General features: G+C 35.8%; 1 protein-coding gene across 2 annotated transcripts in view; it reads left to right on the top strand.

Moving 5' to 3' along the window:
- RLF (RLF zinc finger) overlaps nt 1-24,379 on the top strand; it is a 75,833-nt gene extending 51,454 nt beyond the window's left edge. For both annotated transcript variants that reach the window (XM_081305368.1, XM_081305369.1), the window contains 3 exons: nt 6,723-6,859; nt 13,133-13,274; nt 17,595-24,379. In XM_081305368.1, coding sequence (XP_081161494.1) covers nt 6,723-6,859; nt 13,133-13,274; nt 17,595-22,247 — 4,932 coding nt within the window. In that variant the 3' untranslated portion in view covers nt 22,248-24,379. The remainder of the gene's footprint in view (nt 1-6,722; nt 6,860-13,132; nt 13,275-17,594) is intronic.
- Nucleotides 24,380-25,301: the final 922 nt, after the last annotated feature.

The following is a 25,301-nucleotide window of genomic DNA, read 5'->3' as shown; positions in this document are numbered from 1 at the left end:
TGGAGTAGAAAATTTTAATAACTGAAGTTAATTCATTAGAACACTATTCAGATTTGAATTTATAGAAGAAAAAATCTATGAACTTGGTGAAAAAAGGTCAGTTGAACTTTTGTAGGCTGAGGAATAATAGAACTCTAAAATATATGAAATAACAAAATTGAAGGGGAAAATAGACAATATGGTAGTTGAAGACTATACCATTTTCAAAAGCGGAAAGCAACTAGTAAATGGAAGACTTGAATGATATAAACCAACACAGAACAGATATCTATAGAATATGCTACCCAACAGTACCTACATATACATTATTCCCAAATGCACATAAAGTATTCTCCAGGATAAGGGTATATGTTAGACCATAAAACAAGATTGCAATCATTCATAGTAAGTTATCTGATCATAATAGAATGAAATTGGAAATCACATGCACAAGGTCCTGGGTTCAACCCCCAGCACACAACCCCTCCCCACCACTATAGTGTTAAGACTTATACAATTTTTAAAACTTCTTTAAAAGAATTTTTTTTAGTTGTTGATTGACCTTTATTTATTTACTTATATGTGGTGCTGAGAATTGGACCCAGTGCCTCACACATGCTAGGCAAGCATTCTTCCAACTGAGCCACAACCTCATCCCTTAAAACACTGTTGCGGGAAAGAAATTAGTCTAAATGGATGTGATGGTATAGCTCAGTGTTAGGGCACTTGCCTGAAATGCATGAGGCTCAGAATTCAAACTCTGGCACTGCCACAACAACAAAATTATCTAAACAACAACATCCATGTTCATGGATCAGAAAATTTTATTTTCTTAAGATGGTATAGTACTCCCCAAATTGAATAGTACAATGCTACTCATATCAAAATCTCATCTTTTTTGTAGAAATTGACAAACTAATCCTATTTATACATATATTCAACATAATAGCTATAACATATAAATCCTAAGACTAGGAATCATATTTAAGAATAACTACTGTATCTTGTCCAAGTACATAGATAACTCACTGAAATTCTCAGAAATTTGTCAGTGACCTTAATTTTTAATTTAGTTGAACTGAGAAGTGTTTTGTAGCATGTGTTTGGTTTGTAGTGCAAACTGTTTATTAGAAAAGGTTGGGGTCAAGTAATATAACCATTTCGTTATTTTGTTTTTATCTCTTAGATTCTTCATTATCAGAAATAGTTTTGTATTCTGTGCCAAGTGCCAAGTGAAAAGTAATATTAAGTGCTACTAATAGAACATTTGTACTTCAAGTTTGCTGGGACATATGTAACATTTGGAGAAAATTGAAGTTAGTTTTAATTTAAGAAGTTGGTAGAGATAAGCTTTGCTTGATTAGGGCTGTGCCTATGGTAGACTCGGAAGGCACTGAGATAATAGAAAAACAAAAGTGTTTCTACTCCTGGCAACTGCCTGGATTTGATGCTCCATCACTACTGCTGGGTTGTCCTTAGCTATACTGAAATAATTTTATTTCTACTCTTTAATTCTTTTTGAAGTTTTTCTTGTTTTATTGGGATTGAGATTGAACTCAGGGATGCTTTCCCACTGAGCTACATCCCCAGCCCTTTTTATTTTGTAATGTGTTTTATTTTTTATTGTCTCGCTAAGTTGCAAGGCTGGGCTCACTTGCCATCGTTTTGTATCAGCCTCCCAGGTAACTGGGATTACAAGCCTGAATGACTGAGCCTGGCTTTGGTTTTTACTTTTGATGTCATTTCAACAAGAAAGTGCTTTTGGATCCCCCAAATTTGCATTAGGTTCTTCTTACCAAAGATATTTTTTAAAATATTCTATATTCCCCTGTTGTAGCTTTTAATATACTTTATAATTCTTAGTAATTGATTCCTTATTAATTCTTTCTGACTAGACTGGAATATCCATGAGGGCAAAAATCAATTTGGCTTATATCCTCAGTACTTAGCACTGTGTGAGTATTAGTGAATAGCTGCTTTCCCAGGCAACTACATTTTTAACAGAGATTTTTTTTTCCTTACAGCATTTTATGTACTGAAGATTTTAAATATTATGTGTAGGGCTATGCTATACATAATATTATGGTCTATTTGGAGGGCCAAAGTAAGAGCACATAAATAGTAAAGGGCAAAGGCCAGTCAGTATGAGTCAGAAGGTTAAATGTTGACAAGATGCTATGAATTCAGAGCATAGCAAGCAAATACTAGATACTAGAATAGTCTGTGAAAGATTTCATAAGGGAAAGAGTTTTCAAGTGGACCTTGAAGAATTGAGAAGAATTAAGGCCTACGGTACACTAGTTATTAGGCAGTTTTCTTCTGTAGATTATTTGTAATAAATGGAGATAGTAGAAATAAGTATGCCCTTTAAACTACTAACTTAAATTCTTCATATCATTTCCTTTTCCCCCCATTACATTAGGTTAATGAAATTTGACTTGAAATGTACCATTTTAAACTTTAAACACTTCCTTGTAGAAGTGAGAGTAGTTTTTAATTTTGTTTACTGTTATTTCTGATTCTTTGCCATAATTGACTTGAAACAAGAAGTAGTCTCTTCTGGGTTCTCCCTCCACCCAAGTAGAAATAGTATTGCCTGCCTCCCCAATCTTATAGATTCTTGGGTTGAGATTCAACAAAAAATGAGATAATACAATAAAAAGGATAAAAAATGTTCTAGAGGGCTGGGGATGTGGCTCAAGCGGTAGCGTGCTTGCCTGGCATGCATGCGACCTGGGTTCGATCCTCAGCACCACATACAAACAAAGTTGTTATGTCCGCCGAAAACTAAATAATAAATATTTTTAAAAATGTTCTAGAAATAAAAGTTGCATATTATTTCCATTCTGATTTGTAAATCTGGTTTAGAGAGTTTATCCTGCCATTTCTAAACTTAATTGCTTTGAGTTTTTGGATTGCTTTTCCTTCCTTCCTTCCTTCCTTCCTTCCTTCCTTCCTTCCTTCCTTCCTTCCTTCCTTCCTTCCTTTCTTTTCTTTCTTTCTTTTCTTTCTTTCTTTCCTTTCTTTCCTTTCTTTCCTTTCCTTTCTTTCTTTTCTTTCTTTCTGGTACTGGGGCATTCAACCCCTGAGCCTCATCCCCAGCCCTATTTTTTTTTTTTTTTTAATAGAGACAGCACCTTGTTAAGGCTGGCTTTGAACTCGCCATCCTCTTGCCTCAGCCTCCTGAGCTGCTGGGATTACAGGCATGTGCCATCGTGCCTGGTTTAAGATTGGTTTTCAATGGGAGTTTTAGCATGGCATGGATCATAGTGCTTGTTCTGAAGCAGTTCTTTTCTTACTATAGGAACTCTTTGGTCTTTGGATGAGTATAATTTTAAGTGGTTATATGGTGGTGATTTTCTCTCTAGATGAGGCTTCTGATTTGTTCGGCTTACAGATGAGAAAATGATTGTTTTAGGCATCTATAGAATTCCATCTTCATGATGTCTGATAAGGTTTTTTTTTTCCCCTCCTGAAAATGAAATTTTATTTTAGTTATATTTTAGGCTTTAGCAAACTAATTTTGCCTCTAGTACTAATGAGATAAAATTACCATCAAGTGATTTTTCTGAGAATGATGTTATCTTTTGAAAATGATTTGTATAGTATTCATTCTTTATTTTCTTTTAGGGTACTGGGATTTCAGACCCAGGGCTTTACACATGATAAGCAAGTGCTATACCACTGAGCTACATTCCCAGCCCATGAAAACATTTTAACAACACTTATAAATTACTCCCTATTTGCCAATTCCTTTTAAAAATATGTTTTTCTACTGGGTGCAGTGGCTCATGCCTAGCAGCTCAGGATGCTGAGACAGAAGGATCACAAGTTCAAAGGTAGCCTCAGCAACTTAGTGAGACCCTGTCTCAAAATAAAGAATAATAAAGGGTAGGGATACCACTCAGTGGTTAAGTGCCCCTGAGCAAAAAAAAAAAAAAAAAAAAAAAAAAAACCAGAAAAGAAAAAGCATTATTTTTATAATAACTCTGTGAGGGAAATTCTCCTATTCCTACTTTACAGATGAGGAAACTACAACACAGAGGATTTATGTATCCTAGCCAGGCTCATACCCCTGGTAACTATAGAGCAGGAATAGAATCTACACAGTAAGATTTTATACAACTTATCTTATCCAGTAGCTCCAACTCTGTTTCTAAAATGATGCTCTTAACCACTATACTATACTGTTGCTCTTAACTCACTACATGTTGTTTCAGAAAAGTTTAGAGAACACAGAATTGTGTAAGGTTTGCTTTGTAAATATGAACTTCTTATCTTGACTAAACCTGATTCATTTATTCCATTCATTAACACCTATTTACTGAATGTCTCCTATGGTCCAAACACTGTGATAAATGCTGTGTTTTGAACAAAAATGTACCTAGTCCCTAACTTCATGGATTTTATATTCTAGCAGAGAAGACAGATGGTAATCAATTGCCCAGAAAATGATTGAATTGCAGTTGTGATAAATTCAATAAAGGAGGAATTTGAAAGTGCTTGAAGGGTATTCTAATAACAGTCTTAGAAGTTAGGAAAGGTGTTTTAATCAGCTCTTATGCCGCTGTTACCAAAAGACCCAATGAGAACAATTTTAAGAGGAAAAGTTTATTTGGGGGCTCACAGATTCTGAGTCTCAATCCATAGATAATTGACTCTACTCTTTGGGGCTCTAGGTGAGGCAGAACATTATGGCAGACGAATGTGGCAGAGGAAAGTAGGTCAGGACATGGAATCATGAAACAAAGAGCTCTTAACTACCACAACAAAATATAAACCTTAAAAGCACACCCCAGAGACTCCCCTCCTCCAGCCTACCTGCCTACTATTACTGCCAAGTTAATCCCAGTGGGTTAATGCACTGATTAGGTTAAGGCTCTCCTGACAATCATTTCACCTTTAAGCTTTCTTGCATTGTGTCACCCACATGAGCTTTTGGGGGACACCTCAGATCTAAAGCATAACAAAAAAAGTTTCTCTGAGAAAATGGCATTTGAGCTGAGCTTTGAAAGAAGCCTTTCTCCTCCTGTGTTAAGATGTGACTAAATTAGAGACTTAGAACCACCTTTTGCAACTTGATAGTACTTGGAGGAATTGATTTGTTTACCTCATTTGCTGTGATACGTATCACATTTGTCCTGAGATTATCTGTTTTATATATTTGGTGTCCTATATAATTGATATTTATAATGCTGACAGTTACAAGATTATGTCCTGATAATGCTGTTTACTAAGAGAAATGATAAAGTAGCATGAGAAAAGGTCTGTAAATGTCTGATTCTCATTTTATCCTCTTTTTCACTATAGAAGAAAGAGCCCCCCCCCAAATTTGGCTGTTTTTCCCAAGGTTTTTTTTTTTTTTTTGTTTTGTTTTGTTTTTAAGATTTCTTTAAATAAACTGGATGTAGTGGCATATACCTATAATCCCAGTGACTCAGAAGGCTAAAGCAATGTAGCAAGACTCTTAGCAACTTAGTGAGACCCTGTCTCAAAATAACTACTAGTTCAGTAGTTAAAGCACTCCTGGTTCAATCTTCAGTACCAAAAAGGAGGAAAATTTTAAAAAGATGTCTTAAATAGTATAAATGAGAATGATGTATTTCTAAAAAAGAATTCTAATTGTTTAAAAAACTCATAAGCTGGGCATAATAGTGCATACCTATTTTCCCAGCTACTTGGAAGGCTGATGGGAATTTCAATCACTTAAGACTTAGAGGTTTGAGACTAATCTGAACAACATAGCAAGACTCTGTCTTCAAAATAAACAAAACTCATTGATACAAAATATTTTTTTCTTAATCCTATGAAAAACTGACTTCTTAAATTTTTTGTTTTGGGTATTAGAGATTGAACCCAGGGGCTGTTTGCTACACAGCTATATCCCCAACCCTTTTTGTGGTTGTTATTGTTTGGTACCAGGAATTGAACCCAGGGGCACTTAACCACAGAGCAACATCCCCAGCCCTTTTTTATATTTTATTTAGAGACAGGGTCTTACTAAGTTGCTTAGGGCCTCCCTGAATTGCTGAGGCTAGCTTTGAACTCACAGTCCTCCTACCTTAGCCTCCCGAGCTGCTGGGATTATAGGTATATACCACTGTGCCTGGCCCACAGCCCTTTTTTCTTTATTATTTTGAGGCAGGGTCTTGGGAAGTTACTGACATTGTCCTTGAACTTAATCCTCCTGCCTCAGCCTCCTAAATTGCTGAGATTACAGGCGTGCACCACCATGCCCAGCTGAAAAAATAATGTTAATATACCATTTATATTTAAAACAATTTCTGAACTGGTCTCCTTTAGCCCTATTTGGCAGTAAGGGAAAGCCATATATTTTAATACCTGTAACTAGAGTGACCTGAAGAAAATTGGGGGAAAAAAGAATCAAAAACAGGGAAAAAAAAAAAAGATTATACTTCAAGGCAAAAATAACCTATGGTTATTATGCAAAATTTGACTCATTTATGTGATGGTAATGTTCATTTGTATAGTTTTAAAAAAAACTATACACAGTGTTCATATCTGTGTTGAGAATGTAATAGAACTTCCTTAGAAGTATTAGTTCCCTTCTTTGTTTGTGAACTATTTATGCAGTACTATTCAGCCATTAGTCAACAGAAGAAAATTCTTGCCTCAACAATTATCAAAGAAAATACTACAAAGAAGTTTTATTATTACATAACAAAGTTTATAGATAAGTCACCAACATTTTCTCTTTAACTTAGTCATCTCATTTTTGATAGATTGCAAAGGTCGACTGCAAGGAAGTACTAGACATCATATGTAATCTGGAATCTGAGGGTCAAGATAACACAGCATTTGTTCTTTGTACGACTTATCTTACCCAGCAGCTCCAAACTGCAAGTGTGTATTGTTCTTGGTAAGTATATTTAGTTTGTATATGCTTTGTTAGCATGTTATAGCATTTAGGGGCTTATGTGAAATATTGTTTCAAATTTAAAGTCTTAGTAAATTAAATGATGACATGAATAAATTTTGCTCCCAAGTGAAATCATGCAAATATCATTGGCTTAATTTAGTCTAGAAACAGAAGTTCCTTTTGATCTTCCCACAGAAAATTGTCTATTGACTAAAATATATGTCTCATACCTTGTAAATAAAATGATGTCAGTATGAAATAAATTAGCGTTAGATTGATTTCCTTTACATTTATTAGTGTCTCCTGATAGTCGTTTGCCCCTCTTGTTTGGAAACCCACTGGTGAAAAGGATCAAATTATTTAGGTTTCTAGGTCAGATTTGCCTCAGAAAAAATCCATTTGAGTGAGTACTAATCTCTTTTGCAACTTTTTACCATATAATTGAATTGTATTATTTTGGTTTTAATTCAGTTTATCTTATTTGCCTACAGAGTATAGTACTTACTTGCTTATATATGTATATATATCACATATGTATATATATCAACAGTAAGTGTACCCATGGTTCTTTAATTCTAACTGTATTGGATCTGTTTAGACCAGAAGGACAAACCTGATACACAGGAAAATTCTAAAATGTAGAGTCGATATCAGGTTAGCAGGGTGTAGGTAATGCTATCGGAGATTAGAAAAAGGTACTTAACTGTTTACCAAAGTATTTGGAGAGCAATACAAGGGAGTAAGCTGTATGACTAGATTGGTTTTGCATAGTCTTGATTAGGGGACCCTGAGTGCTTTTGAGCCAGGATTATTTACGTTGGAAACAGCATTTTGTTTGTAAGAAAGCCTAGTAAATCCTTTCATGTACTTCAGTCTTCATTGACTGAAATAGCCGTGTCTGTTTGTACAGTTACATTGTTTTATTCTTTTTGTTTACTATTTTATATAGAAATATTATTTGTATACAGTAAATTATCTTATCCAGTCTGTATGATAATTATTGCACAGATATGGCAATAAAGGATCATAGTAATCAAAGAAATCATTTGATTGCCCAGGGTCTCAAATCTCAAGTAATAGAGTGGAGATTCAGACCTAAGGTTTTTAATTCCTAATCTAATTAATGCTTTTCTTCTGTTGGCTTGTTCCATTGGCACAGGTTAAAATTCATACTGTGGTCTTTAATGCCAAGCCCATTATCCAAAGTTATATCTATTATGAGGAAGGAGATCATAGGAGAGGAATAATTATATTTTGTGATAATCATTGGATATTTTGATAGGAAACCAAGAAGTGATATTAGAAAAAAGAATTGTTTAGTAGCAGTTTAGTTTTAGTTTAGTAGCAGTGGAAGTCTTTCTTCATCATCACAAATATAGAGATTTTAGGGATTTTTTTTTAAGAGAGTGAGAGAGAGAGAACTTTTTTAATGTTTTATTATTTAGTTTTCGGCCAACACAACATCTTTGTTTGTATGTGGTGCTGAGGATCGAACCCAGGCCACACGCATGCCAGGCGAGTGCCCTACCGCTTGAGCCACATCCCCAGCCCAAGATTTTAGGGATTTTTAACTTCAGTAAAACATATATTTAGTTTAGGATCAAACTTTATTTCTTCTTGTTATGATTAAATTGATTTCATTGTCAATAATGAAATGATATCTGCTAGTTCTTAATGCAAAGAATAAATAAAATCATATATAGAATGTGTTATATTCACAGTTCTTTTAATATTCCTGACATAGCTTCCCTTTTACATTGCCCCATAAATTTTTTTTTCCCCTTCTTCACTCAGCGGCCATTCACTTTTCCAAAGATGTTAGTGGCTTTAGGATTAATGCTGTTGCCCTGCAGCAGGAAGGGATTAACAGGGATTTCTTGACTCCTGAGAAGCTATAATGAGTAAAGGAAAGAAAATATTAGTCACTTACTTCAGTTTGTTAAATGTAAGTGTCTTCTAAGCAATTCAAAGAAAAATATAATCTATTTTTTAACACTTCCATGTTTTAAAAGGCTTTTTTTTTTGGGGGGGGGGGGGTATTGGAGTGGAATAATAGAGTTAGAATAGCCATAACATAAAATAGTAAATTTTACTAGGAAATATTAATCCCACAAATTCTGTTCAAATAGGATAGATTCTTTTGTTATACTGGAGGTATTCTGTATTCAGGATAGTGGGACATACAAAGTATTTGTTCAGAAGTCTTTTTTTTCTTACTAAGTGATAATATATGTGCTTTCCTAGCATGCACAAGGCCTTGGGTTTGATCCCCAGGACCACCAAAAAAAAAAAAAAGGTAACTTTGATATGAGAGGTATCAAGAGTTTTTTAAATGTGAAAAAAAAATTGAAATACCATTATAAAAGAATAAAAGCAGTCACATTTATTTTTATTTTGGAAGAGTTTTTTAACGCATATGATAGCATTTATTTCTTAGAAGTATCATTCTTGAATGAGGTCAACATGGAAGATAATATTTCAAATGTAGACTGTGTAACTAGCACCCAGAATTTTTTTTATTTGTTGAGAGACATTTATAAGCCATAATAAAATTTAAAAAAATACAGCAGTCACCAAATTATTATTCTTAAAAGGTTTACCACTTAGTTTATTCATTAACCCTGGCCCCAAAAGATTTTTGACTATCTGAAATAAAATGAAACACTAGAGTAATAAACTCCCTGTGGATGTCTGGCATTGGTAATATAATTCCAATAGCCTTGCAAACAAAAAAGGTAACCATTTTGAACGAGATGATGTATCATCAATGTGTAATTATTGCTGCTACTTTAAAAATAAAATCATACCGTTGAACTTGGAACCTCCATATTAAGCTTTTAGTCAGTATTTGATAGACTGGCATTTTTTTTTTTTTAACTTATTTGAGCTTAAATTTTGTATATTGAACACTTTTTTCTTAAATGTATTTTCATGTCTATTCTGCACCAACTGAACTATAAATAGACTTTATGTGCCATTCTCTAACCATTCTAAGGTCATGAATGTTGTCTAATTCACAATTGTGGCCCTAGCATGTGGCAAAGACCAACGTGTGTTTTATTCAACTGAATTTTGTAAGAAAAAAAGATCATGGGATCAATTACTGTTATAGTAATCACTGCCTTCTTTAGAATATGGTCATTTTTAAATTCCATATTGTATATAATTGAAGAAGAATTTGTCCTAGTACATATATGATCCAGCAGGCTTTTAATTACTATTGGTTAGTGATTTCAGTGTTTTATTATGCAGATTTGAATGGATGGTTGAATGCTTATCTTCACATTCTCAGGAATAATACACTGGTTGTCATGGTTTCAAGCATATTTATATGTTTGAATGGATAATAGTAGTTGTAGACCATTGATTTGTAACTTTGCAAATATCAATGTATAACAGTATGCTGTTTTTTGATCATGCCTATTTGGAATTAAGACATATGTGAAATCCTATTTGAACAGCACAAAATTAACAAAGCCAGTTACGATTATGAAGATATAATATAAACAACATCAATTATCTAAGATTCACTGACTAGGTACAAGTTTAAAGTTAGGCAAATCTGCTAAAGTGGTGAAAGTTAGGTTGAAAACTTACATCTCTCAAATACTTTTTTTTTTAAATAGTAAATCAGAATGGGGCTTGATTTATTCCAAATTAAGCATTTTAAAGGCTTTTATATTTTGAAAGATACTCCTTTTTCTCTCTGAACATATATATATAATTCTTCATTTCCATTGTTTTTTATAATTTTGCACTATTCTCAGAACTTTTCTGTTAAGATAGTTAAATCTGAATAAAGCAATCTTGTGAGTATACGGGGCTGGGGATGTGGCTCAAGCGGTAGCGCGCTCGCCTGGCTTGCATGTAGCCCTGGTTCGATCCTCAGCACCACATACAAACAAAGACGTTGTGTCTGCCGATAAAATAAAAAAAATAAATAAATATTTTAAAAAATTCTCGGGCTGGGGATGTGGCTCAAGCGGTATGGCGCTTGCCTGGCATGCGTGGGGCCCGGATTCGATCCTCAGCACCACATACCAACAAAGATGTTGTGTCCGCCGAAAACTAAAAAATAAATATTAAAAAATTCTCTCTCTCTCTCTCTCTCTCCTCTCTCACTCTATCTTTAAAAAAAATTCTCTCTCTCTCCCCCTCTCTCACTCTTAAAAAAAAAAAAATCGGGGCTGGGGATGTGGCTCAAGCGGTAGCGCGCTCGCCTGGCATGTGTGCGGCCCGGGTTCCATCCTCAGCACCACATACAAACAAAGATGTTGTGTCCACCGAGAACTAAAAAATAAATATTAAAAATTCTCTCTCTCTCTCTCTCTCTCTCTCTCTCTCTCTCTCTCTCTCCCCCCTCTCTCACTCTCTCTTTAAAAAAAAATAAATAAAATAAAAAAAAATCTTGTGAGTATAAAAATAATCATCTCAGTTTGCCTGACTAGTGGCTAGTTTCAAAGCTGTCCTATTTCAATTTTTATTTCCAGTTATAAGACACATTTAAAGGCATTTTAACTTAATGTTATTCATTAGATATTATTGTTATGGACCAGGCTATATGGGCAATGACCAAACAGATTCCATTTTACCCTGAAACTCCATATCATGTAAGAAATGCTTCTCTCATGTGAAAGCCCCGTCCATGTACCCATTAATAGTTATTTGAACACAAAATAGCAACTCTTATACAATGTAAAATTGTTCTTCTCTTTGATTTTCCATTTTTCTTAGGCAGTATACCTTGTCAGAGATTGTTTAGACATCAGTAACCATTCTCTAGCTTGTACTGAAGTAGGGTCATTTTCACCCACTTCCCTTCTGTTTGCTTGCTGCTTATGCCAACCTGGAAAGTCCCGTGAAAAATACCAATGTATCCATTGCATTGTCTCTAACTGCCCAATTCAGCTTCTGTACCTGCTTGCTTGCAGCTATGTCAACCTGGAACCTGGATGTGGTTTTTGTAGTTTTTGCCTTTAAATATCCTAAAGTGCTCAGGTTTGGGGCTGTTCCTTGCAGAGATGGTTATGGGTCCTATGGGTCCTGTGGGAGGCAGTTACCAGCCAGCCGGCTAAATAAAGACTCTTTAATTTGGACAAAACTGGGACTCGGTGTGTTTTCTGAGCAACCTACAGAATGTAAGAAAAGTAGACCCGGGCTGGGGATGTGGCTCAAGCGGTAGCGCGCTCGCCTGGCATGCGTGCGGCCCGGGTTCGATCCTCAGCACCACATACAAACAAAGATGTTGTGTCCGCCGATTACTAAAAAAAAAAATAATAAATATTAAAAAATTCTCTCTCTCTCTCTCTCTCTCTCTCTCTCTCTCTCTCTCTCCTCTCACTCTATCTTTAAAAAAAAAAAAAAAAAAAAAAAAAAGAAAAGTAGACCCTGTCTCTGATAAAATATAAAAAGGGGCTGCAGATGTGGCTCAGTCTTTAAGGGTCCCTGGGTTCAATCCCTGGTATCATAGACAAATAAATAAATAAATGGGACTGGAACTAACTCAATGGTAGAACACCCTGGGTTCAATCCCCAATACTGCAAAAACAAAGAAAAAGAATAATCTGTGTTAATAGCAAGATAATAAACATATCTAAGATTCCTGTATTTTAGCCATTTCTTGGAGTGCCATTTTACATAGGTTTTTCTTTTTCTTTTCTTTTCTTTTTTTGTACTGGGAATTGAACTCATGGGCACTCAACTACTGAGCCACATCCCCAGCCCTATTTTGTATTTTTTTAGAGACAGGGTCTCACTGAGTTGCTTAGCGCCTGGTTATTTCTGAGACTGGCTTTGAACTTGAGATCCTCCTGTCACAGCCTCCAGAGACTCTGGGATTACAGGCATGTGCTGCTGCACTTGGCTACATAGTTTTATTAGCTTAAGTAGCATCATGACGTTTTAGAGCAGGAAAGACATAAAATAAGATCAGTATAGAAATGTGCCCGTTGAATATTTATTAATTCTATAGATTTCATTGGTAGTATAGTCTAATGATGCTTGCCTCATAGGACAGCATTTAATTCAGTCAGTATAATTAATTACCAATGTTACAAAGAAAGACCTTTTAGAACAAGGTGGAATAAAGAGATTTTATATGCCATCATAAAGGAAGTAGCCTTTCATTGATTTTGTTTTTCTCTAAACAAAAAAGAAAGAAATTGGAATTTTCAGGGAGGATTCTTAATAATGTTACCAATTTAGGAGGTTTTTAGGAGTGGGATAGCAAATACTAGTTGCTTTAAGTGCTTTAACATTTTTTTTCTTTTATAGGGAGCTGACTCTCTTCTGGAGTAAACTGCAAAGAAGAATTGACCCTTCTTTAGATACTTTTTTGGAGCGCTGTCGCCAATTTGGTGTCATAGCTAAAACACAGCAGCATTTGTTTTGCTTGATTAGAGTTATACAGACTGAAGTGAGTAATGTATGCTTTCTATGTCAGTTGTGGCTAGAGAGAAGAGATGAGTGATAATGAAGTTTAATAAAATTATGGAATCGGCTATGTCTAGCTGTTTCTGCATATTGTCTCTTAGGAATCCATAGGTTCTTTGTTGCTGATTTCTTTAATGGAAAGTAGTAATTTGAAATGAAGACCATGTTCCCTAGAGGAAGGGAAGATTATGTTTCCTGTATCTTTTCCTAGAATAATACTGCATATTTTATATAGGCAAGTCTGCTTGCTAATTAACTTAGTATTATAAATGAAAAAAAATAATTGTTTTTTACCACCCTGTTAATGAAGTGGTACCTTTTCTAGATTTTAAAATACTAGAATAGTTCCAAAATAATCTATTTTTTATACAAGTTATAAATTTCTGTACAAACAAATAGGAGATAAGTTAGATATTTTGAGGAAAGGTGTGTTTTCTAAAATAAAATGAAGCGTCCTAAACAAAATTTATTCTCATAAGGGTTTGGGATAAGAGTTGTTATACTTTTTTTTTTTCCTCCTTTTTCATGTCTGCTCATGTCTGAGCTTTTAATATGACCATATCTATAAAGGTTCATGATTTTATGTTAAAGTCAAAGCACAGTTGTATCTTTGATAATCCATTCCCTCTCCCCCATCCTATCCTTTATTAAAAATATGTTGATCTAGTCTTCTCCACTGAAGACAGGAAAGGGTAAAAATGTTCTCTGCTCAGAGTATCACAAGGCTAAAATCAAGGTGTTAGCTAAGGTAAGTTCTTATGAGAAGCTCCATGAAAAATCCATTTCCAAGCTCATTTTTGTTGACAGAATTCAGTTCCTTTTAGTTGTAGGTTCCTCTTTCTGGTTATCAACCAAAATCTCTTCTTGATTCCTAGAAACTGTATATTTACAAATTGAACTCATGCTCAAGGGGAAGAGATTATATAAAAGTGAGAGTCTAATAGGAGTCATTTTATAATTTATAATTCTGCTTACCACAAGAAACTGTGAAAGTGTAAAGGGTAGATGAGATATGAATTGGTAGGCAAAAGAGGAGTGAGTAGAGAATTCCTTTCAAATTGAGACTCCACACTGGATGCTGTGTTGTGCACCTGCCATTTCAACTGCTCAGTCTAAGGCAGAAGGATTGAGAGTTCAAAACCATTCTGGGTAGCATAAGTGAGACCCTGTCTCTAAAAAAGGGAAAGTTGAGCCAGGCACAGTGGTGCATGCTTGTAATCCCAGCAACTTGGGAAGCTGAGACAAGAGGATTGCAAGTTCAAGACCAGCCTAAGTAACTTAGTGAGACCCTGCCTCAAAATTTAAAAATTTTGGACTGGGGATGTGGTATTCAATCCTGATACCAATAAACAACAATAACAAAAGACAGACTTGGGATGGATGAGGTTAATGATGCTGAAAATCCTGTATGGATATTTAGTTTCTTGCAGAAGGAAACAATGCATAATAGAAACATCCTTAATATAGTGCCTTTTTATTTTCTGGGCTCTAGTTTTCTATAAATAAAGAGCTTAAGCCAGACCATCATTTGGAGATTTAAATTTAGAGAGTTATTAAACTTTGATTCTGTGATTTAAGAAAGTCATAAGTGAAAAGGATGACTTTTCAGTATCATAAGTATATCTAGAACTTTAAAATTAGTGTGGCAAAATGAATGTTAGATGTGGTTGTTGGTTTTTTTTTTAAGTTTTTTTATTCTTTTTAGTTATACAATAGAATGTATTTTGACACACATGGAGTATAACTTCCCATTCTTTACATTGTACATGATTTGGAGTTACACTGGTCAAATCATTCTCCTGTATTTCCTATTCCCATCTCCCCTCTCTTCCTGTCATTCCCCTTTGTCTATCTGAAGTACTACTATATGGTTGTTTTGAAGTAGATATAAGAAAGGGGGTCATCTTGGACCTAGTTTAATATGACCATTTAATATGTTTTCATTTTTGATGAAATATATTGTGGTATTACTATTTTAGGAAATATGACTTTGTCTAGTTTAATCCTTTCTTAATAATAAAGAAGCTGAAAATGAGAGAGATGTGATTTGTAAGGACCGTATGCTCATTCACAGCAGTTTGGGCTAGACTATGGATGGATGGATGGATGGATGGATGGATGGATGGATGGATTGTGTTTTTTGTTTGTTTGGTACTGGGGATTGAATTTGGGGGCACTTAACCACTGAGCCATATCTCCAGCCCTTTTTTATATTTTATTTAGAGACAGGGTCTCAGTGAGTTGCTTAGGGCCTCACTAAGTTGCTGAGGCTGGCTTTGAATTTGTGATCCTTCTGCCTCAGCCTCCCAAGCTGCTGGGATTTCAGGTGTGTACCACCATGCCCAGCTTGGATCTCTTGATTTAATAGCATAAAGTGATGTAAGGTTGTCATTTATAAGTAAGAGCATAGAAGATGTGAAGAAAGTCAGGTAAATCTTAAGATAATTCACAGGCTCTCACCAAGTGATTATTACTTAACTCCTTTTGGAAGACTATATGAAGCAAACTGCACTGAATTTCCATTCTTTCTTAAACACCCTAATATGATTGAGATGGTAAAATTTGTGAAATTTCTAACATTTAAAAAAAATAACTAGAAATACCATTATACCTCTGAACAGATGTACCAAGAACTTAATGGCTAAAGGAGTGGTGAATAAATTAGAATCAGGATATGGAATATGGAGCTGAATTTTGAAGAAATTTGTGGACACAAAGAAATTGTTGGATTTTAAACCAGGAAGTTCCCAGAACAAGAGTGGCTTGGCATATTTGTATCAAGGGCACATGGAATATAGCCGAGTCAGTTAAGATTGGAGCCAGTATATAATAAAAGTGATTAGGACTTCCAGCCCTGGAAGCATGCTATATGTTTAAATCCTTGCTCCTCTGCCCACTAGCTGGTATTGCCATTGGACATTTTAACCTCCCAAGCCTTCGGTTCTTTATTTACAGATGAGGATAAAGTATGCAAAAGACTTTATTTAGAACAAGTGCCTATAATAATTAGGATTCTGTTAATTAATAGTATATATGTTTCCAGTATTTAGAATGATGCTCAATGCAGAATAATTGCTTATCAAATTGTTTACTGTTTAATAGTGGAATTTACTGTTACTTTCCATGGTATTCTGTTGAGTACTCGCTATGTGCCAGCATTGTAGCAATCATTTTATATTGTCCTATTTCATTTTTATAACAACCTTAGTAGAAAAATCTAATTCTACCACTTTTGTTAATTTACCAGTGAAGAAAAGAGAGGGTAAGGAAGATAAAGGGAGTTGAGAAATTCATCCCTTGTAGTAAATCAGGTTCAAAGACATCAGATTCTGCCTTTAAGGTCTGTACTTTTACTCACCACGTTCTAAACCATCTTTCACATATCTCACTTCTTTTCTCAGGTATTCTCACATTCCATTTCAGCTCTCAGATACAGAATTATTTTATAATCACTAATCTTTATCTCAGACAAGATCATCTTCCTGATTTTTGACTAGTTCTGAGAATTTGCTATGATAGAAATATTTTTCTAATTCCTGATATTTTTTCCATGGAAAACTGAGATTTGGTTCACCTATGTCTGTGAAGTACTAAATTCTTTTAGGAGAAAATAGAAAAGAATCATGATTTTAGCTTTGGGGTTTTGAAAAACCCAAGTGTTCATGAAACAGTGGTGTTCCTTAAATTGAATTCTGTTTTAGCCTAAGTTCTATACCAGTTTCCTCTTCCTTGTTTACTTAAACCCTGTTCTTTTTACCCACCTTACCATCATTCTTTAAATCCTTATTTGTCCTGTATTCCTTTGAATTCATAGGTATTTATTGTTTATACATCATCTGGCATATAGATAATTATCTTGAGCGTTAGGGACTGCTTTTTTAAAAAAAAACACTATTATTTATTTATTTATTTGGTACTTGTAGATGGACAGCATGCCTTTATTTTATTTGCTTTTTTTTTTTTTTAAACATGGTGCTTAGTATTAACCCAGTGCTTCGCATGTGCTAGAAAAGTACTGTGCCACTGAGCTACAGCCCCAGTACTAGGGAATGCTTTAATATACTATGCCATGTATAATTGGATATTCCAAAAATATATATATCATTATTGTTCATGGCTGTAACATCTTTCTAATCCAGTACTTTGCTTCTTGAAACAAGAAGGATCTAAATGTAATTTGCATGGACAAATATTTAAGATGAAATTTAAAAACTCTATAAAGATTTTAAGACCTAAAATAGCTTATTAATGGGAATGAATCTATATATTTAACAATAACTTTTCTTCCCTCTTTTTCTTACAGGCACAAGATGCTGGTCTTGGGGTGTCAATTTTATTATGTGTCAGAGCTCTTCAACTCAGGTCAAGTGAGGATGAGGAGATGAAGGCATCAGTTTGTAAAACAATTTCCTGTCTTTTACCAGAGGATTTAGAAGTTAGACGAGCCTGTCAGCTTACAGAATTCTTAATTGAACCCAGTTTGGATGGATTTAATATGTTGGAAGAACTATATTTGCAACCAGATCAAAAATTTGATGAAGAAAATGCACCCGTTCCAAATTCTCTTCGATGTGAGTTGTTATTAGCTTTAAAAGCCCACTGGCCTTTTGATCCTGAATTTTGGGACTGGAAAACTTTAAAACGACACTGCCACCAACTCCTAGGACAAGAAGCCTCAGATTCTGATGATGATTTAAGTGGCTATGAAATGTCAATTAATGACACAGATGTTTTAGAGTCATTTCTCAGTGACTATGATGAAGGTAAAGAAGATAAACAATTTAGAAGAAGAGATTTGACAGATCAGCATAAGGAGAAAAGAGACAAAAAACCCATTGGCTCTTCTGAAAGATACCAGAGGTGGCTTCAGTATAAGTTTTTCTGTTTGTTATGTAAGCGGGAATGTATAGAGGCCCGGATTCTTCATCATTCTAAAATGCATATGGAAGATGGAATTTACACCTGTCCAGTTTGTATTAGAAAGTTCAAGAGAAAAGAAATATTTGTTCCTCATGTAATGGAACATGTTAAAATGCCACCAAGCAGAAGGGAACGCTCTAGAAAGAAATTACTTTTAAAAGGCTCTCAAAAGAGTATTTGTCCCAAGAGCCCCTCTGCAACCCTGGAGCAAAATCAGTCATTGAATGAACAAGCCAAAGGAGAATCTCATGAATATGTCACATTCAGCAAATTAGAAGATTGCCACCTGCAAGACAGAGACTTGTACCCATGTCCCGGGACAGACTGTTCCCGTGTGTTTAAACAATTTAAATACTTAAGTGTGCATCTTAAAGCTGAACACCAAAATAATGATGAAAATGCCAAGCACTACTTGGATATGAAAAATAGAAGAGAGAAGTGTACTTATTGTCGACGGCATTTCATGTCTGCTTTTCACCTGCGAGAACATGAACAAGTGCATTGTGGTCCCCAACCTTATATGTGTGTGTCTATAGACTGTTATGCTAGGTTTGGATCTGTGAATGAGCTACTTAATCATAAACAAAAACATGATGATCTTCGTTATAAATGTGAATTAAATGGCTGTAATATTGTTTTCAGTGACTTGGGACAGCTTTACCATCATGAAGCACAACATTTTAGGGACGCATCTTACACTTGCAACGTTCTTGGCTGCAAAAAGTTCTATTATTCCAAAATTGAATACCAGAATCACCTCTCAATGCATAATGTTGAAGGTTCAAATGGAGACATAAAGAAATCAGTGAAACTTGAGGAGTCTGTAGCAGGTGAAAAACAAGATTGTGTTGCTCAGCACCATCTACTCGACCAAACTGATAGATCACATTTACCTGAAGATCTTCTTTTCTGTGCAGGAACAGCTAGTTCTCAGATAGATACAGAAACTGCAGAAAATCTGAAAGAAAACAGTGACAGTAATTCTAGTGATCAGTTAAGTCACAGTTCTTCAGCTTCATTAAATGAAGAGTTAATTGACACACTGGATCACTCTGACACCATGCAGGACATATTATTATCTCATGAGAAGGTATTTGTGCCTTCCAATTTGAAAGAAAAATGTTCCAGTATGGCAGTTTGTTTTGATGGGACTAAGTTTACCTGTGGTTTTGATGGCTGCAGTTCCACATACAAAAATGCAAGAGGGATGCAGAAGCACTTGCGGAAGGTACATCCATACCATTTCAAACCCAAAAAGATAAAGACAGAAGATCTCTTTCCCTGTTTGGGTAATGAACATAATCAGACAAAGTTTGATGTAGATCCTAAACCTAGTTCAGATACAAACAGTGACTCCCCAGATGAAGGTCTAGATCACAATATTCATATTAAATGTAAGCGAGAGCCTCAAGGTTATTCCTCAGAAGCTTCCATTTGTACTTCTAAAAGGCCATGTACAGAAGATACTATGTTGGAACTTCTGTTACGTTTGAAACATTTAAGCTTGAAAAACTCAATAGCACATGGATCTTTCTCAGGGTCATTGCAGGGGTACCCATCCAGTGGTGCTAAGTCTCTTCAATCGGTTTCATCTACTATCTCAGACCTTAATTTTCAGAATCAAGATGAAAATGTGCCAAGTCAGTACCTTGCACAGTTGGCGGCTAAGCCTTTTTTCTGCGAGCTTCAAGGATGCAAATATGAATTTGTGACCAGAGAAGCTTTGTTAATGCATTATCTTAAAAAGCATAATTATTCAAAAGAAAAAGTCCTTCAGCTAACAATGTTTCAACATCGGTATTCCCCATTCCAGTGTCATATTTGCCAAAGGTCATTTACAAGAAAAACACACCTTAGGATTCATTATAAAAATAAACATCAAATTGGCAGTGACAGAGCAACTCACAAACTTTTAGACAATGAAAAATACGATCATGAAGGCCCATGCTCAGTAGATAGGTTGAAAGGTGATTGTTCTACAGAACTTGGAGGTGATCCCAGCAGCAACTCTGAGAAGCCACGTTGTCATTCTAAAAAGGATGAATGCAGTTCAGAAACAGATTTGGAGTCATCTTGTGAAGAAACAGAAAGTAAAACATCTGATATCTCATCACCAATAGGCAGCCATAGAGAAGAAGGAGAAGGAAGAGAGGGGAGAGGTAGCAGGCGAACTGTTGCTAAAGGAAACCTGTGCTATATCTTGAATAAATACCATAAACCATTCCATTGTATCCATAAAACTTGCAATTCTTCATTCACTAATCTAAAAGGCTTAATTCGCCATTACAGAACTGTACATCAGTACAACAAAGAACAATTATGTTTAGAAAAAGACAAAGCAAGAACCAAAAGGGAACTTGTAAAATGTAAAAAGATATTTGCTTGCAAATATAAGGAATGTAACAAACGTTTCCTGTGTTCCAAAGCTCTTGCTAAGCACTGTAGTGACTCTCATAACCTAGACCATATTGAAGAGCCTAAAGTACTTTCTGAAACTGAATCTGTAGCAAGGTTTTCCTGTAACCAGCCTCAATGCCCTGCTGTTTTTTATACATTCAGCAAATTGAAACACCACTTGATGGAACAGCATAATATTGAAGGAGAAATACATTCAGATTATGAAATTCATTGTGATCTTAATGGCTGTGGCCAGATTTTCACCCATCGCAGTAATTACTCACAACATGTATATTACAGACATAAGGACTATTATGATGATCTATTCAGAAGCCAAAAAGTAGCAAATGAAAAGCTACTAAGAAGTGAAAAGGTATGTCAAACAGCTCACACACAGGGGCACGAACATCAGACTACCAGGAGGTCATTTAATGCTAAATCTAAAAAATGTGGTTTAATCAAAGAAAAGAAAGCTCCAATTAGTTTTAAAACAAGAGCTGAAGCCCTCCATATGTGTGTAGAACAGTCTGAGCACACACAGTACCCCTGCATGGTTCAGGGATGTTTATCTGTGGTAAAATTGGAGAGCAGCATAGTGAGGCATTACAAACGTACTCATCAGATGAGCAGTGCCTATTTAGAGCAACAGATGGAAAACCTTGTTGTTTGTGTTAAGTACGGTACCAAAATAAAGGAGGAGCCTCCTTCTGAAGCAGAGCTCTGTATAAAGAAAGAAGAAAATATAAGCTGTGAATCAGAGCACATGAAGCACAGCCATTCCCTGGGTGACAGTAAGGCACCCCTCCAGAACACTGATTCTTCTCATCCAGGTGAAAGGGATAGTGGTCAGAAAGGGTGTGCAGAAAGCAACCCAGCATTTGATACAGATGCTCTGCTCTACAGAGGAACTTTGAAATGTAACCATAGTTCAGAAACCACTTCTCTGGAACAATGTAATATAGTTCAGTCTCCTCCCTGTAAAATAGAAAATTCCATATCTAATCCCAATGGGACTGAAAGTGGAACTTATTTCCCAAGTTTCCAGCTGCCTTTACCAAGGATCAAAGATGAAGAAACTGGGCAGCACAGTTCAGGGCAAGAAAACACTGTAAAAAATTCAACCCATGTCCCAAAAGAGAGTTTTAGGAAACATTCACAGCCCAGGTCATTTGATTTGAAGGCTTACAAACCTATGGGATTTGAATCTTCATTTCTGAAATTTATTCAGGAAAGTGAAGAGAAAGAGGATGATTTTGATGATTGGGAGTCTTCAGAGCACTTAACATTAAGTAATTCTTCACCACCCAGTAATGACTTAACAGGGGATGTTACGACAAATAATATAGTTAATAACAACGACCCTGAAGTTGACATACCTCATTCTTCCAGTGACTCTACAGTTCATGAGAACTTGACTGCAATCCCACCATTAATAGTAGCTGAAACAACAACAGTTCCTTCTTTGGAAAACCTGAGGGTTGTATTGGACAAAGCATTAACAGACTGTGGAGAGCTTGCCTTAAAACAGCTTCATTATCTTCGGCCAGTGGTAGTCCTTGAAAGATCAAAGTTTTCCACACCAATTTTAGACTTGTTTCCAACAAAAAAGACAGATGAGCTTTGTGTAGGAAGTTCCTAAATAACAATTTTGTTTCAGAAACAGACTGGCTCCATCACTGCAACATGGGGACTATTGCCAACATGAACAAAGGCTGAGAACCAGCCACACCGTTGTTTAGGGTAGAATAGGCTGTGTATTTACATGAATGTATAATATCTATGTCAGCAGTATTGGCTGAGTCCATTAGCTCTCCAGTTGGTTTATTGATTGGGTTTTTTGTTTGTTTGTTTATTAAAAAAAAAAACGGAACTGTACTCTTGTTTGGTGCTAATTAATACATCAAAATATACTGGGGCTTCCTTTTTCAAATTAAGTGTGCATGATTGTATATGAAACAAATACTAAGGTCCCAGGGTGGGAGGGCTAGGGAAAGGGATATGGAGTTCTTACTTGACTTGAATGTGCACCCAAGGGTGCTTTGTGTAATATATTGTACACTACAGCATCTTATATTTTTTGAGTTGAGTTTCAATAAATTACAATTTTTCACCCATTTCTTGTTTACTCATAATGAGTTTTCATGTCACATATAAACTGGAATTGCACTTGTGTTTCCTGGAATGTGCACTCATATTTTACCCCAGTAATTTTTTTGTTAACCAGATCATCAGATCAAGGTTCTTTTTGAATGACCCTTGACTTTTTGTAGAAAATTCTGAGAGAGTAATTAGCTCTGGGATTCAAGATAGCTCCCAGAGGAAGAAGTTCAGAGGTTGACCAATAGAAAGGAAAGAGTATGCTAAGCAGAATGTGAGGGGCACAGAAAATTCAAAGGCCTGTTTCCAGGGAATTACTAATAATTTGATATACTAGCAGTAAAAGGGCTGATACTTATTGTAGAGGTAAGTAGGAACCTGTGAACATTGAAGAGTTTGGGCTTGAAGTGTGATTTGAAGTTCCAAGAACAGGATAGGAGGTAATATGACTGTTGAAGTAATCATAGTAATTCTAGCAAAGGGAAGAGTAGATGAAACAAAATATGTAAAAAGACAAGATTGTTGGGACTTGAAGGGTAAAGAAAAGGATTTGAGGAAAACTTAAGATTTGGCAGTGATGAAACCAATAAGATGGGAATACAAAGAGATGAGTGGGTATTTGGGAAGAGCATGGAAAACTTATAATGAGTTTGGTCATGTTGAGTTTTAGTGACACAAATAGAAGAAGCTCAGTTTCTGATCTCTTGACTAGAATGCTAGCCTGGAGGGACCCTTAATGAGAAAGAAAAACAGGTAAAAGGTATTGAAGTACCCAAAATACCACTTTTCCATAATTAAACTGAGTATTATTTATGAAAGTGAATGGTGAAACTAAAGTTCCAAGCATAGATGAAAGCCAGGTCGTGCAGATCACCTCATATATCCAGTGCTGACATTTCTTCATATAAGTATAGAAATGGAAAACTTGTGCATATTGTTTCTGACTAAGATGTAACCTGTGAAAAAGTCAAGTTTGCTTGCTTTGTAAAAGAAACATGAAAATCAGAAAGGAGGTTCCTTTCCACCCCGAAAATGATGCCTCCTGTCATCATACTACTGATTAATATATAAGCTGTCATGTAGAAAATCTGGCCTAGTGTGACCTACTTGGTCTACATCTTCAAGAATAAATATTTTTGACAGACTGCATTTGGAGGTCCAAACCCCTTTGAGATAGAAAGGTAAATGGAATAGGCAGGAGATTATAAAACCTATAAATGAGGTTTAGGTTGTGACTCAGTTGAATAGCATGTTGAAGGTTACAGTCAATCCTTAGCATTGCAAAAAACGAAAAAACCCTACCAACAAATATTTGGCAGATTTAGCTTGCAGGGGTAGAAAAAGGACTAGAGACAGAGGAAAATTATATGAATAGTTAACGAAACCATGTATTTACTAAGCACATGCCATCTGCTAGCTTCTGATTGAGTATAGAACAGGGTGTAAGCTTCCTGTATCATATACATCAGACTCTAGTAGGGAAGCCTGATATTAAGCAAAATAATACAGATAATTAGAGTTGTACCATAAAAAAGCTAACATTGAGGGCTAGGGTTTTTGCTCAGTGGTAGAGCACTTGCCTAGCATGTGTGAGGCATTGGGTTTGATCCTCAGCACCACATTAAAAAGTAATAAAGGTATTGTGCCCATCCACAACTAAAAACAATGTTTTTTTTTTTTAAAGCACCCCAAAGGGCTGGGATTGTGACTCAGTGGTAGAGCACTTGCCTAGCACAGGCAGGACCTGGGTTCAATCCTCAGCACCACATAAAAATAAAAGACATTGTGTTGTGTCCATCTACGCCTAAAAAAAAAAAAAAAAAAAAAAGCACCCCAAGGGCTGGGATTGTGGCTCAGCAGTAGAATGCTCACCTAGCACATGAGAGGCCCTGGGTTCGATCCTCAGCACCACATAAAAATATTGTGTCCAACTAAAACTAAAAAAAAAAAAATTTAAAAAGCACCCTAAAACAAAAAAAAGCTAACATTGAGTTGAGGACCAAAAAAAACCAGCAAAATTTCTTTGAGAACATGTTACTTAGACAAACTTGAAGAATCAATATCTATTGATGGATAGCCAGGTAAAATGACATATGCCTCTAATCCTAGTTACTCAGGGCTGGTTGAGCCAGGTGGATCACAAGTTCACGGCCAGCATAGGCAATTTAGACCCTGTCTCAAAGGACTGGGGCTCAGTTATAGTATATTGCTAGGTTCAATCCTGGAGGGGGGGTGCTATTACATGCAAAGGGTTTGTGGTGCAACAGCTTTGACTGTTAGAGGCATTAACAAGAATACTAGGGGCTGGGGATGTGGCTCAAGCGGTAGCGCGCTCGCCTGGCATGCGTGCGGCCCGGGTTCAATCCTCAGTACCACATACCAACAAAGATGTTGTGTCCGCCGAGAACTAAAAAAAATATATTAAAAATTCTTTCTCGGGCTGGGGATGTGGCTCAAGCGGTAGCGCGTTCGACTGGCATGCGTGCGGCCCGGGTTCGATCCTCAGCACCACATACCAACAAAGATGTTGTGTCCACCGAGAACTAAAAAATAAATATTAAAAATTCTCTCTCTCTCTCTCAAAAAAAAAAAATTC

The sequence above is a fragment of the Spermophilus citellus genome (genome assembly GCF_964194105.1).
Source record: "Spermophilus citellus genome assembly, chromosome: 9".
NCBI lineage: Eukaryota > Metazoa > Chordata > Mammalia > Rodentia > Sciuridae > Spermophilus > Spermophilus citellus.
The sequence above is the reverse complement of the archived record's forward strand: the minus strand, read 5'-3'. Positions and strand labels throughout refer to the sequence as shown.